Source organism: Eschscholzia californica, unplaced genomic scaffold (assembly GCF_041429995.1).
Source record: "Eschscholzia californica isolate CP2 unplaced genomic scaffold, dmEscCali1.0.p SCAF_2, whole genome shotgun sequence".
Lineage (NCBI taxonomy): Eukaryota > Viridiplantae > Streptophyta > Magnoliopsida > Ranunculales > Papaveraceae > Eschscholzia > Eschscholzia californica.
Genome location: NW_028238309.1, coordinates 10,321,994 through 10,334,846, shown reverse-complemented (window position 1 = coordinate 10,334,846; position 12,853 = coordinate 10,321,994). Strand labels below are relative to the sequence as shown.

The 12,853-nt window shown below is 39.1% G+C and overlaps 1 protein-coding gene and 1 long non-coding RNA gene across 6 annotated transcripts; one reads left to right on the top strand and one right to left on the bottom strand.

Annotated features, from left to right (window-relative positions):
• LOC147556122 (uncharacterized) lies at window positions 1-11,916 on the top strand. Of its 5 annotated transcripts, XR_015235246.1 has the most exons (7): window positions 1-140; window positions 196-262; window positions 663-837; window positions 9,152-9,199; window positions 9,306-9,452; window positions 9,588-9,781; window positions 10,174-10,441. It is a non-coding gene; the product is annotated as an uncharacterized LOC147556122 (long non-coding RNA). The 5 variants fall into 5 exon arrangements; XR_015235248.1 differs by having other exon boundaries at window positions 658-837; window positions 9,306-9,781; window positions 10,174-11,536; XR_015235247.1 differs by lacking the exon at window positions 10,174-10,441 and having other exon boundaries at window positions 658-837; window positions 9,588-9,671.
• Window positions 11,771-12,850, bottom strand: LOC147556121 (ASI1-immunoprecipitated protein 3-like). The gene has a single exon (XM_086658580.1). It carries the CDS (start codon window positions 12,848-12,850, stop codon window positions 11,771-11,773), a length of 1,080 nt encoding a protein of 359 aa, XP_086514706.1.
• Between the last annotated feature and the right edge of the window lie 3 nt (window positions 12,851-12,853).

The window sequence follows — 12,853 nt, the reverse complement described above, 5'->3', positions numbered from 1 at the left end:
GGTCTCGAAAATACATATGAAACATATAAAAAGCAAAACACAAAAATATTCCCCCAAAATTTCCAACGATTTGTCTCTCTACCAGTCCTCAACCGAGCCCAAAATCGATTTCAATTCTTCGATTCTCGTTTTAATAAGAGGTAATCGTTGCTCTTTACTCTGGTTTCTTATAAGCTTTTGTGTTTGTTCAACTAGGGTTTGATTTTCAGTGAAATCAGAGAGATTGACTCAAGCAAATCAGAGAAAATAGTTGCTCCTACAGGTATCCTCTATAACCCCTAGTTATTATATACTAGTGTACTACAATCAAGTAAAATTATCTAGGGTTTTCAAGGCCATGAACTGAATTAGTAGAAAGATTTGGATTCTAGGTTGTTGCTGCCGCTGCATTGTCATTCTTTGATTTAAGAAATTCAGGTTTTAGAGAGGAAATGAGTTGGTTTAACAAATATCTCTTGAAAAAACCTTTTTCCTGTCTAACTTGTTTATGATAGAACTTCATTTTTCACATAAAACCCTTTGACTTGAACTTGAACTTATTTACGAATGATTTGTTTTACACTTCTCATCACATAAAATTAGTTGAATAAGAACAGACATAAATGTCCAAATGAATTCGACTAACTTTCAATAATGCTATGGCGTACAACCGAAAAGGGCAGGATGTTCATATTATGGCTGAAGAATTGCTAAAGATATTCGAAGATAGATGGGTGGTAATACAATACTGATTCGAGGTTTGTTATTTACTATAAGAAAATCTTAGGCAAGATCAAAAGAAAAGCTGAACATGATATTCAACGAGGAGAAGAGTCAGAGCAGAAGGTAGAAGAAATGGTAAAGTTCCTCAATCACAATTCGTTATACATTTATACTTTGGTTCCTTTTTTTTAAGGTGGTATCAATATATTTAGTAACATTTGAAATAGACCTATTAATGCAAAATCTAATAGGAAACTTTTGTAACTTCTTTCCGCTTCGTTTTGTCTGGGTGTCCGGGTGTCGTCCACTCGATTCCCGCGTATGCTTCAGACATGTCTTGGGTCCTTGGGACGCCTATGTTCTTCACGTATCAGTGTTCAAATGTACTTGCGCGAGAGACTACCTTGCGGGAAGGAGTTGGGGGTACCCCTTGGGTTGGACCTTATAAAAGAGGTGTAAGGCCATTGTTTCACTTGCCATTTGGAGCTTGGAGAGAGATTCTTGGGATTCTTCACCTTGATAAGGTATTTTTCTCTTTCCTACTTGATTTTGTTGAGTTCTTTGATTGAATTTTAGTGTTCTTCAATTGTTCTTGATTCGTTCTTGAATGTTTATAGCGTTTGATCTTCGAAGTTACTTTCCTTATTTGTCGGCATGTGTTTTTGAGATTCATACCTTGAGTTAGTTATTGCTAGGTTAGATACCTTGACCGAGTTGTTGGTATGTTCGATACTTTGACCGAGTTAGTGCTAGGCTTGATACCTTGAGTGAGTTACTGCTAGGTTTGATACCTTGAGTGGGTTACTGCTAGGTTTGATACCTTGAGTGGGTTATCACTAAGCTCGTTTAACTGACTGCACACACCAAGCTAACTATTGCTCTTAGCCTCATTTAGTCGTTGTAGGATCTGAAACCTTGTCCATTTTCCATACAGACTTTGCCTTCTGAGATGAGTCACCGTCAGGACGGTAGTTCCTCTGATCCGACTCATGCGCCAGAACCTTCTGAATTTAGACGGGTGTTGGCGCAAAAACGCGCATCCTTGAAGCGCTTATCTGAAAACCCGACCTCCACTATTACGGAGGAGGGACTTCAGCAAGTAAGATTCATGTATAACATTCCCGACTCTATAGAGCTCAGGCTTCCTCAACCCGACGAGCTAATTGATGAAGATCATGGCGGCTGGACCGCGCTGTACACGACTCCTTTCTCCATGGGATTTAGATTCCCCATCCCCCGCTTGGTTCACGGGGTCTTAGATCATTACGAGATAGCTCCTTCACAGCTCATGCCTGGCGCGTGGAGGTTTTTGTTGTGTCTGGAAGTGTTGGCCTATCTACAAAGCGTAGGTCTCTCAGCGAACGATGTCCTCCGCTTCTACCACTTGGCGAGTCACTCTAGGGACAAGGGTCGGTATGGCATCAAGCCGCGAAAACCTGGTGTTCTTTTGATCACTGGTTTACCGGATACCGATCGAAAGTGGAAAACCAATTATTTTCTTGCACGTGGTGACCTAGTGTTCGGTGAGCGGGGGATAGGTCAAATTCCTTTCCGTTGGCAAGACGCCAGTAAGTATGTTACCATTTATTTTGAGTATGCCATGTATGTTGTTGCCTAATGTTGTATCACCTTCTTGACAGATTGTACGTTCAATAATCAGAACGTTGCGAAGCTTCGTGGCTGGAAAGAGAGGATCTCCCAACTGCTCGAACGACGTGACCCCGAGAGAAGTTGTGCTTTCCTTCTGTCTCATTCTCTTATTTCAAGTACTCCTCTGTGGGATTTCATCCCTGGTAGAACTTTGATTGGTCAAGTTCCTTCTCCTGCTGCGGCTGTCGAGATACAGAGTGCGCTTCGTCATTCCCAAGAGGTGTTCAGTGCGCCGATCTTATTCTCACCTCCCGCAGCGAGTACAGAGTCTTTTTCGTCGTCAGAAATGGTGGGTTCCGGCTACATCCCTGGTGCTTATGCGGACATCCGGAAGGGTGGCCAGAGGAAGAGGTCCAAGGCAGGTACCGGTTCGAGTTCTCTTCCGCATTCTTCTTCGTCTGCTCCTATTACCGAGGAGGTCCCAGCTACGGAGCCGGTTTACTCGGCGATACCTTTATCTGAGTCTTCTGGTGGGGTTTCTATGTGGAGGCATCATCCTTCCGCTTCTCCCTTTGATGGTTCCACTTTTTTATCTACTGGAGGGGACCAGTTGCTCTCTTCTGATGATCATCAGAAGTTCCTTGCTTATGGTCCCTGCGGGGGTGCAGACTATGGTGTTTCGCACCAATACCAGGTATTTGCCTCTTATCCAAGTTGCAACTATTTTTTGATATATTTACATGCTCATCTTTGTTTTGGGTCTTGGTAGGCTCTCATGGCATCGATCTCCTCCCGTCGTCAGTTGAGCGAGAGTGTTGACCGAGTTGCGGAGTTGACGGGATCATTCTCCAGGTTGCAGACTCGCTACGACAGCCAGGTGGTTTCCTTTCAAGAGCAGGGTGACAGGATGCGTGCCCGGGAGAGAGAGTTGGAGGATCTTCGGGGGCGGTACACTGTGCTGGAGCGAGAAGCGGCGTACAACCAACAACTAGTTGATGAATTTCCCCGTGAGAGGGATCAGATTGCGGCTGACGCGGCGTTACGGACTCGTGCAGACTTGTTCGTCGAGTACCGCGAGCATGGGCCCGACAGATGGGATATGGATGATAACATAGAGGCCTGGCGGGTTCGTTACGAGGAGCTCTTGGCGGAGCAGCGGGCGGGAGAGATGACGATAGATATGGACGAGGTGTTGAGGGGCGATGACGCAACTGGAGGCGGTTCGCCTCATTAGTGCTTTCCTTTGTCTTGACTTGTTTAGAATATTATGTGTGTTGTTGATTTCTTTTCCTTAATGACGAACTATATGTAGTCGTCGTCGTGTGTCGTTAGGTGCTCAGCCGTTTTGTTCGGACGACACGCGTCGGATATATGTTGTTTGTAGAGTTGACTTCTGGTTTAACTAGACTTCTGGATTTGTATTTTAATGGTTCAAGTGAACCCACTGGATTTCTTTGAGACTCTTCCTTCAAGGATACATTTGCTATTGTTGTTTTTCTCCTTAGTTGAGTGGTTATGCTTATGTAGGGAAGACGACTAGCGCCTTATTGCGTTTAGGTGTCGGCAAGTAACTTATTGTCTCATCTTGGATGGATTACAAATCATAATTTATACAAGTGATACGGTCCGCACCTTACTGTGTTCAGGTGACGGCTAGCAGCCTGTCGTCCTAACTTGAATGGATTATGAATCCTGAGTTATACACGGGATACGGCCAGCACCTTACTGCGTTCAGGTGACGGCCAGCTGCTTGTTGTCCCAACTTGAATGCTAATTTACATATGGGATACGGCCAGCACCTTACTGTGTTCAGGTGACGGCTAGCTACTTGTTGTCCCGTCTTGGATGGGTTTCCAATCTTCACTTATAAAAGTGATACGACCGACACTTTATTGTGTTTTGGGATCGTCTAGCGACCTACTGTTTCTCTCCAGACAAGTAATTAGATGCCCTTGTAGTGAAATGACATCGATATTGATAAAGTTTAAACACAAGTAATTACTGGATAAATACTTGAGATTTTATTTCTAAATTTTTGTTTACATCGGAAGTGATATCTTAGATTTAAGAACATTACATTGAACTTGAGGAATAAGTGCGGGACTTTGTTCCTTCTAAATTAATTTTGATGAACAGTACGTTGAACTTGTTGTTGTCAAATGAAGAAGTGTTCGTCATTCAACTTAGGTGCCTGGTGATTTTAGTTGCCTGTTGGACAGGTGAGGGTTGTTTAACCCGTATTGTTCTTCAGTTTCTTCATAGTCTTCTTATAGTATCCTCATGCCCCCCAGTCGAAGTGCGGAACTCTTCTGGTGGTTTGGACTTCGACTCTGACGTCCAGCCTCTTATTGTTTTTGCTACTTTGTTGTGTCTTGGAGACAGTTCCGGTCATCACACGTAGATAGTGAGGGGTGGTTGTTGGCAACAACCCTCCGACGCCCAAGTATTGGGCAGGTATGCCATTGATAAAAATGCAATCTGGTTGCGTTAAGGAAGTTGGGATAAATGCAGGTCCAATAGCCGAAGAAACAACTCTTATAGGTCTAGTATTTGGGGTTTATCTTCGATCTAAGCTAATCTAGTGACACAACTAACCGATGGAGGATACAACTAGACGATTGGGGAAATCATTTCTTTATATGCTCTGACACAACTAACCGATGTATAAAGTTAAACCATAGTAATAGCAATAGAGAAGGTACTGACTCAGAAAGAATAGGACGGTGGGGTAATTCTTTTGATGTGAGATCTGGTGTTTCGTTGAGAAGATCGATTAAAGAAAGAATTACTCAATCTTTTTACTAACTTGTGTTTTCAAAATAAGTCATATACATCAATCAAATGAAATTATCCCAGCGGCATTTGTAGTTCTAATTTGACCTCCATTGTGGAATAGTGAGTGATCATTCATATATACTTGAATCATTACAGGGTAAATGAGGGCTCAGGCGAATGGCTGGGGCAGAACCTTCTACCCCTACCGGCCGACCCACCGAATCTAATGCGTCAGGCGAATTATGCGCTTCTCGGGTGCACTCATTTGGCCTAGGGTGGTTATGGGCAGATACGACTGGCGTGTTTTTCCCCAGCCATGATTAAATACATGTGGAAATGGTTAGAGGACCAAACCGAAGAGAAAATAGTCCAGAAAAGCAAAACTAGCTACTATTACAAGAAAGGTAGTAAGTACTCCATATAATAACATAAATTCAATGTAATTTCGAAAGCAAAAACAGATAGTGTACATCAATAAAAATGTGTTTTTGCAATACAAGACTTCAAACATGTAAAAGACTTTCTACGAAGGATGTAATCTCCCAACGAAAGCGATATTCAATCTTCTTTGAAGTCATCTTCCTTTTTCTGTCGTAGAAATATGAGAAAAATCCGTTCTTTGGTTTTAGGACGAAGTAATCTTGTCCCACTGCAATAACTTGAAAACCGCTACTGACTTCTTGTTTTGTACCGAAACTTACAGACACAGTCTCTTCACTCCAGTTATTGATACTCTCCATGTTGTTGTTTATATCATCACTAAGTATCCATATCTTGACTGTAACTGTTTTTCCTTGATTTTTACTGCGCGTCATAAGAGCCAAATTTCCGTCGACTTCTAAAAGCGTAAGACCAACAGTATGACAAGGTGGACTCAGGAATGGCTCGGACATTTGATCTAGAATGAAAGAAGGGGTTGAGATGTGTCTAAAAGTTTCAGTGTGAACATTGAATGCTAGTATTGTGATTTGAGGGCAATAAGTATATGCCAACCAGAAAATGAAACCATTTGTGTAAATAGGATAATCATATATAGGAGCAATGTTTTTATAATGTGGGGATTGAATCTGTCTCCAACCAGGTACTGTATTTTGGCCCAATGTAAAGACCTCACAAACTTGGCTTTTCCAAACTCCAAATCCATGAAAAGACCAAATACATACCACTTTGTGTTGGTTAGTAGAAGAATCATAGCCGAAACCGTAATGTGGGCAGATTTTAATTCTTTCTTGTCCTTTAATAGCGACGACTTGAGGAGATTGAACAAGTGATGTTGTTTGTTGAGTGATGATGTTATGAATTAAAAAAGAGTATTGGGAGTTAATTAGACATATGAAACCATTGAGAGGTTTAGGAGGAATTTGGGGAGGAGATGAGAGGATAAATTGTTTTAAGGTTGTGTGAAGAGATGGTTTGTCTTGGAACAAGTAGTTTTCCGATGAGTAGATGCTGGTTTCGTCAGTTGTTGCACGAAGAAAAAGGATACGTGGATTCTTTTTCGAATGAGAGAGTTGTAAGTTATTGAAGTTTTGATCTTCATCAATTAAGTAACGCCAATGTTTGCAAACACATCTGAATCTCAACAGTGACTTCACTCCTAATCTCATAAGTATTTCGCATAATATGTCTTCACCACCACCACCACTACTCATGATCTTAATTACTCCCTAGTTTTCTCCTCTCCCTTTGTTTTGTTGATAGGGTTCTCCTGAAAAAGATAGATAAACAAGAAACTTGATTGGTTGAGAAGAAGAAGTTAGTCAGGATGATTGATGCTAGACAGACTAGTTGCCAAAAACTAGAGGTCGTCAAGAAATATAGAAGTTGCCAAAAACAGAGGTCCACGCGTCTATTTTTTTTTCTCTTTGAAATTATTAAAACGCATCTATTGAGCCACCAATATAAGGGCCACCCACTAACCGTTCAAAAGAAACATAAAGAATAAATTGAAGGTTCATAAGTGGTAGTTCAAAAGAAATATGAACACAGATATACTTTGTATGTCTCAAAGATGAAAAAAATTGATTTTGTGGTAGTTCAAAAGCAATATGAACAGAGATTGTATGTCTCAAAAGATAAAAAAAAATTGATTTTTCACATCATTAATTTTATGTAGCCGTAAAATAGTAGTAAGGAATGGACAAAATATTGACGTTAATAAGGAAACCCTAGCTAATAAGAGATCACAAAAAACAAAAAATCTTATCAAATAATGAGAAACAAACGGCAGAATTCTCTGGCCTCATCTCATGAGGTTAATTGTCTTTATTGCCTTAGAGCCCAGAATTCTCTTGCCCATAATTTAGCTAATTAAGTTTTAGATCCTTCCATTGATGAGTTACTCGAACAGACCCCTCGCCTACATGAGGACTGATTGATTGCTTGTAGTACTTTGATAGTCTAGTATTATTGGTGAGTAAAAACACAAGCGGGATTAGGTTTTTTAAGGGTTTAGTATTTGATAGTCTAGTATTTGTTGGTAGTGAAGAATCTGTTAATGGAGAATTTGTACATGAAGAAGATAAGAATGAAAAGAAAGGGTTGATTCTCGGTCATTTATCTGGGATTATTGTCGGGTACTCAATTGCGTGGGGTTTGATACATGGAAAGAACAATTACTGGGCTCTCTCAATGCTTGGATCAATTGTATCTGTGTTCATCTTTAGTTTAAAGAAATCGGGTGCTTTTGATTTCACATTTATTGAAATTGAATCTGTTACAGATCATACGTTTCCTTTTGGGTTTGCTGGTGATGAAGCTCTTATTGTTTTTTTTTTTTTTTTTGTTGAAATAATGGAACTCTTATTGTTGGTGAAGACGAAGGTAAAGAAAGATGAAGAAGATAAGGGAGGGAGTTGAGTTTTGTTTTGCTGGTGGTGTTAATGGAGAGAAAGTAAATGTCTTGGGAAGGTAAGGGTATTAAATTGCCCGATGGATGTGACATCTTGGGATTTGATGTCAGAGGGGTAATTTGGGTATAGAAAAGTATTGAATTTGACTTGATGATGTCAGCGCTGCCCGAAAAGTGGATCTTGGAGCCAAAACGAACTGTCGGACACAATTGAGGGGCAAAACGGTGAGTTGGTCAACACTTCAGGGCCAAAACGGAATTAACCCAATAATAATAATTAATATAGTAAATCTGAAACGATGATTAATCAACGGTCTCGATAATACATGATGAAACATATAAAAAGAAAACACAACAGTATTCCCCCAAAATTTCGGACGATTTTCTCTTTTTACCAGTCCTCAACCGAGCCCAAAATCGACTTCAATTCTTCGATTCTCGTTTTAATAAGAGGTAATCGTTGCTCTTTACTCTTGTTTCTTGTAAGCTTTTGATTTACATCTAAAATTGAATGTTTAAGAAAACCTAGAAATGTCAATAACTATGAAAAAAACCTAGGGTATACTTTGTTTATCTGTTGATACTAATCTGACCAAATTTGAACTACCGTTTCTTATTAAACGTTCATATTTTGTTTCTTGTTTACTTTTTCTCATGGGGGTTGAGTTTGATTTGATTTTGCATTCAAACTAAGTTTTTTGTTTGATTTGAGTATGATTTTTTGTTTGATTTTCGTTGTGATATGTTTGTTCAACTAGGGTTGGAGTTTTCTTCTTATGGCTGAATAAGAATAGATATAAATCGCCAAATGAATTCCACTAACTTTCAATAACGCCATGGCTTACAACCGAAAAGGGCAGGATGTTCATATTATGGCTGAAGAATTGCTAAAGATATTCGAAGATAGATGGGTGGTTATACAATCTAAATTTAATACTGATTCGAGGTTTGTAGGAGATAATGAAGTGAGTCGGCCTAATCCTGTTCGGAAGAAACCCCAACTCTGTCTTCCTGAAATGAGGACACTTGAAAAATCGAAATCAACAACAGTTCATGTCAATCCTCAATTGAAATCTTCAGATGTTGTTACTTCTGGTAGAGTATCAACCCAAAAGAAACCTAAGCCTAAGATAAGTGAGGTCAACAAAAGGGAAACGACTTATGAGGAGCAGCAGAACTTAGTATGAACCTTCAGAGTTTGCCTTTAGATAAGCTTGATAATGTAAAGACTAGTGATAATCCCTGTAGTAGAGATGGAGGTGCCGAAGGAAGCTAAATCAGGTAAAGACTAGTGATAATCGGCAGTTGATTGCATTTCCCTTTATATATCTTGTTTAACTGGTTATATTTTCACAATTTTAATTCAAATTATCAGTTCTTGATGCAGACGAGAAGAATGTGTCTTCTTCCTCACCTGTTCTAAGAGAGAAGGTAAGCGATGTTTCCAGTATTCAAAATGAAAAGAGAGGAAATATTGCTAGCAGATCAAGTAGTTCCGGTAGCTCAAGCAGCGACTCTGGATCGTCTTCAAGTGGTAATATTAGCAATTCAATAGTACAGTTGTGTCTAGACTAGTTTCTCACGAGTCACGGTTGTATCTATTTGATTTTGTATATTTCGATTCCATTTAGGGGTTGTTGTCTGATTGCCCTTGTATTTCACTATCCAGATTCAGACAGTGACAGTTCCTCGACATCTGATACCGGGCATTAAACTTGCACTTCATAAGAATGGATCAGGTATTATGATATCATTTTATCATACAACTATCTGCTTTTTCTTAGTAACTGATCAGTCCTACTACCTCAATGCTGCTAAACATTTTTCTTGTAATTGGATCACCCAATATAAATTTTCTTTTAAGTTAAATGTTTAGTCTCCTTCCATAGCTTAGATTATAGTTTACTTGTCTATTTGTTATTAGCTTGCTTTCCTTTTTCCTAATGTAGAAATTCTTATTGAGGTAGACGTGGCAAAGATGTTAGTTCAATGCATAATTCATATTTAACTTGCTTTACTTGACCTAGCCTTATCATGTGAGAACTTTATATAATACAAACTTAATCACATATACTTTTTTCTGCCTGACTAACAGAATCTATTTTCTTGCTTGCGGTTGACCTTAATGCCTCACTATTTACACGTTAATTATATATATGGAGAAAAACATTATGTCTCACCTAATTCTCAAAGAACGGTTGTATCTGATAGTAAACCAACTCGTAGTTGTTAAACTAAGGCTTCCATAGTTTCAGTCTTTCACTGAGTCTAGGATTTGTGAGCCTGTAACAGCTCGCGACTCACAATTGGTTGCCTCTTTGAGAGTTTGACTTTGTTGATGGTTTTCTAGTGATAAAAGTTTGAGAGAAATGCTGCTGATATGTTCTTGGTAGTAAGATGAAAACATGAAGCTAATTTCTACAGGTAGTACTTCAGAAAGTCATACTCCTATAAACATTTATTTAGACTGTCTTTTCAGTTCCTAACTTTTAGCGAGAACCACGAAAACCTCATTATAAGATACCCAAGTAAGATTCTCCTGGTTTGCTTCTTGGCTTTGTTAACATTCAATATTTATGATAAGTGCCTCAGTTTGGATTCAGTCGTTGACGAACCAGATGTTAAGGTAAACGTCAATGGACCCTAATCTATATTGAGTGGGCGAGTAAGGTTAAACTCATTTGAACTGGTCTAGAAGATGTGAAATTGTTTCCACGATCATTCAACTCCAAGAATATTGGCTTTGGTTTTCTATATCGTGATGGGTTAATGTAGTTGTTAATTATCAACCGGATCACTATTGGTTTTGTCTTTTGTGTTGCTGTACATTTCTAATGTGTATTATCTTTATTATTGTAGGAGTGTTATTAATTTAAAATAAAATGATAATTTTGTGAAAACTGGATTTGCGTTTTGAGTACTTCCTAAGGTTACAAGTCATTTTAGTCTTTAAATATCCATACCTGGGATTATATTACCATGGTGTTTGTACTTTGTACGACTAGTCGAGTGTTTTTTGGTGATTCATTCTGGCCATTGGGTAAGAACCTGCCTACTTCCAGCAGGCATGGTTCTAATCCGACAAACAACATAAATTGTTTCCAACATCAGAGCTGGTGCTCCCCCAATAAGGGTTAGTGGCTGACCCTGGCTACGGGCCAGTTTGGGTGATAATACAACTAATATTTTGATCTTACGAGGGGCCTAGTTGTGTTTCGCATTAAACTTATTCTCGAGTTTATGTGGGCAACACGTGGGTGTGGCCCACTTCCATATGTTTGTCTCGAAGCATCTAGAGATAGAAGGGCGTATGCTATTGTGGTATATGTAGTCTTTCCTTTCTTAGGATAACTTGAGCAACTCGATTACTGCTGGACTAGCCATTGACTAGACAGGCTCTATATGAATCTTGGACATCTCTGGATGGAGACATTTGCTTTGGTTGACCGGCAGTGTCGTTCCATGGTGTCTGTTTTTTAATGCCTGATTAGTATACAATGTAGAAGACTTTTGCAAATTCTTTTTGGTTGTTCTGTTGGAATGAAATGCTTTTCTTTTTCTTCGTTATGTCCATTTCATAGAAAGATAATTTCGACCCGTCATTTCTACTTGAGCAGTTCCATAATTCAAAGAGATTATACGTGCTTGCGGGAAAGGTGATTTTTATATCTGAATACAGACTCTAAGAAGTGGACATCAATATTGCAGTTTACAAGGTAAACTTCTACTTGTAATGTTATGCTAATGCAGTGTTAAAATTTGTATGCACACATTGTCAAATACCCAAGCATATCCTAAGTGTACGTTTTAAAACGCAAGGACCTAAGTGCTTTACACATAAAGTCAAGGCAATCAAATAGGATTCTGGTAAGATTTGGTGCCACATTTGACACATAAAACTCCATACCTTTCTGCACGTGATGCTGCAATGATGTCTGTCACAACACATGAGTAATTGGAACAAATACTGCAACATGTGTCAATTTCCCATAGATAGGTTTGATCTTCTTTCTGGTCAGCTTGTTTCTCAAGTGAAAAGCGACCATCCCGTAGTTCCTTCGGGTCCATATGTGCGACCTCCGTAGGCGAGAACTCCCCTTTTAGTAATTTGACAACTAGAGCCTTGTTTTGAGTCATGTTGAAAAGCAGTTGCCTAAATTTACACATACGTCTTTTTGTAGTCTTAGGACATGCATCTCTCAAACCCATAATGGCATTGACAGAAATGTCAGGCCAGTAGTAGATAGGCTGCTGCTGTTTAGATGTATCTTTCTCCAACTCACAAGAGACAACCTTGAAAACATTCAATAGCTTCTCCATCCAACGACTTTCAGACTTATCAGATGTTGTAGGATTATACTTTGTTAATAAAACTTTATCATCGACATCCATGAAATATTTTCCAACACTCATTCGTGTTTGTTCCATGTAAAGAATCATATCTTTTTTGTAAAGATTATTTAGTTCCGGACTAGTAATACCAAATCGAGTGTTTGAATGGGGTAGATACACCCACTGAATGAGGAAGAAGGGGTTGTGGAGAATTGGAAGATTCTTGTGGGGCGGAAGGAAATAATATTCCATTGTTGAATGGGAAAGAAATTTAATGTCAATTGTAATGGTTTCGTATGTAAAATAGAGTTCTTGATCCTCTACTACTATGTCATTGTTTAAATTGATGTCACGGGCTTTAACTAGCAATAAACACAATAATCGATTGTTATCCACTATTTGTTGTACTATTCCTTGTGATTTAGAATGATTATTTCTTGGATCGAATATGTTAACATATTGGCCCCTCCTGTAGGTGGGGAACCTGCTGCTTCTTCTCGTTCTTGGTCTTGTTCTTGATGATGAATCAAAGGCAATTCTTGGTTTTCTTGATGAAACAAAACCAATTCCTCTAGTTCTTGAACCAGACTCAGTGCCCATTTC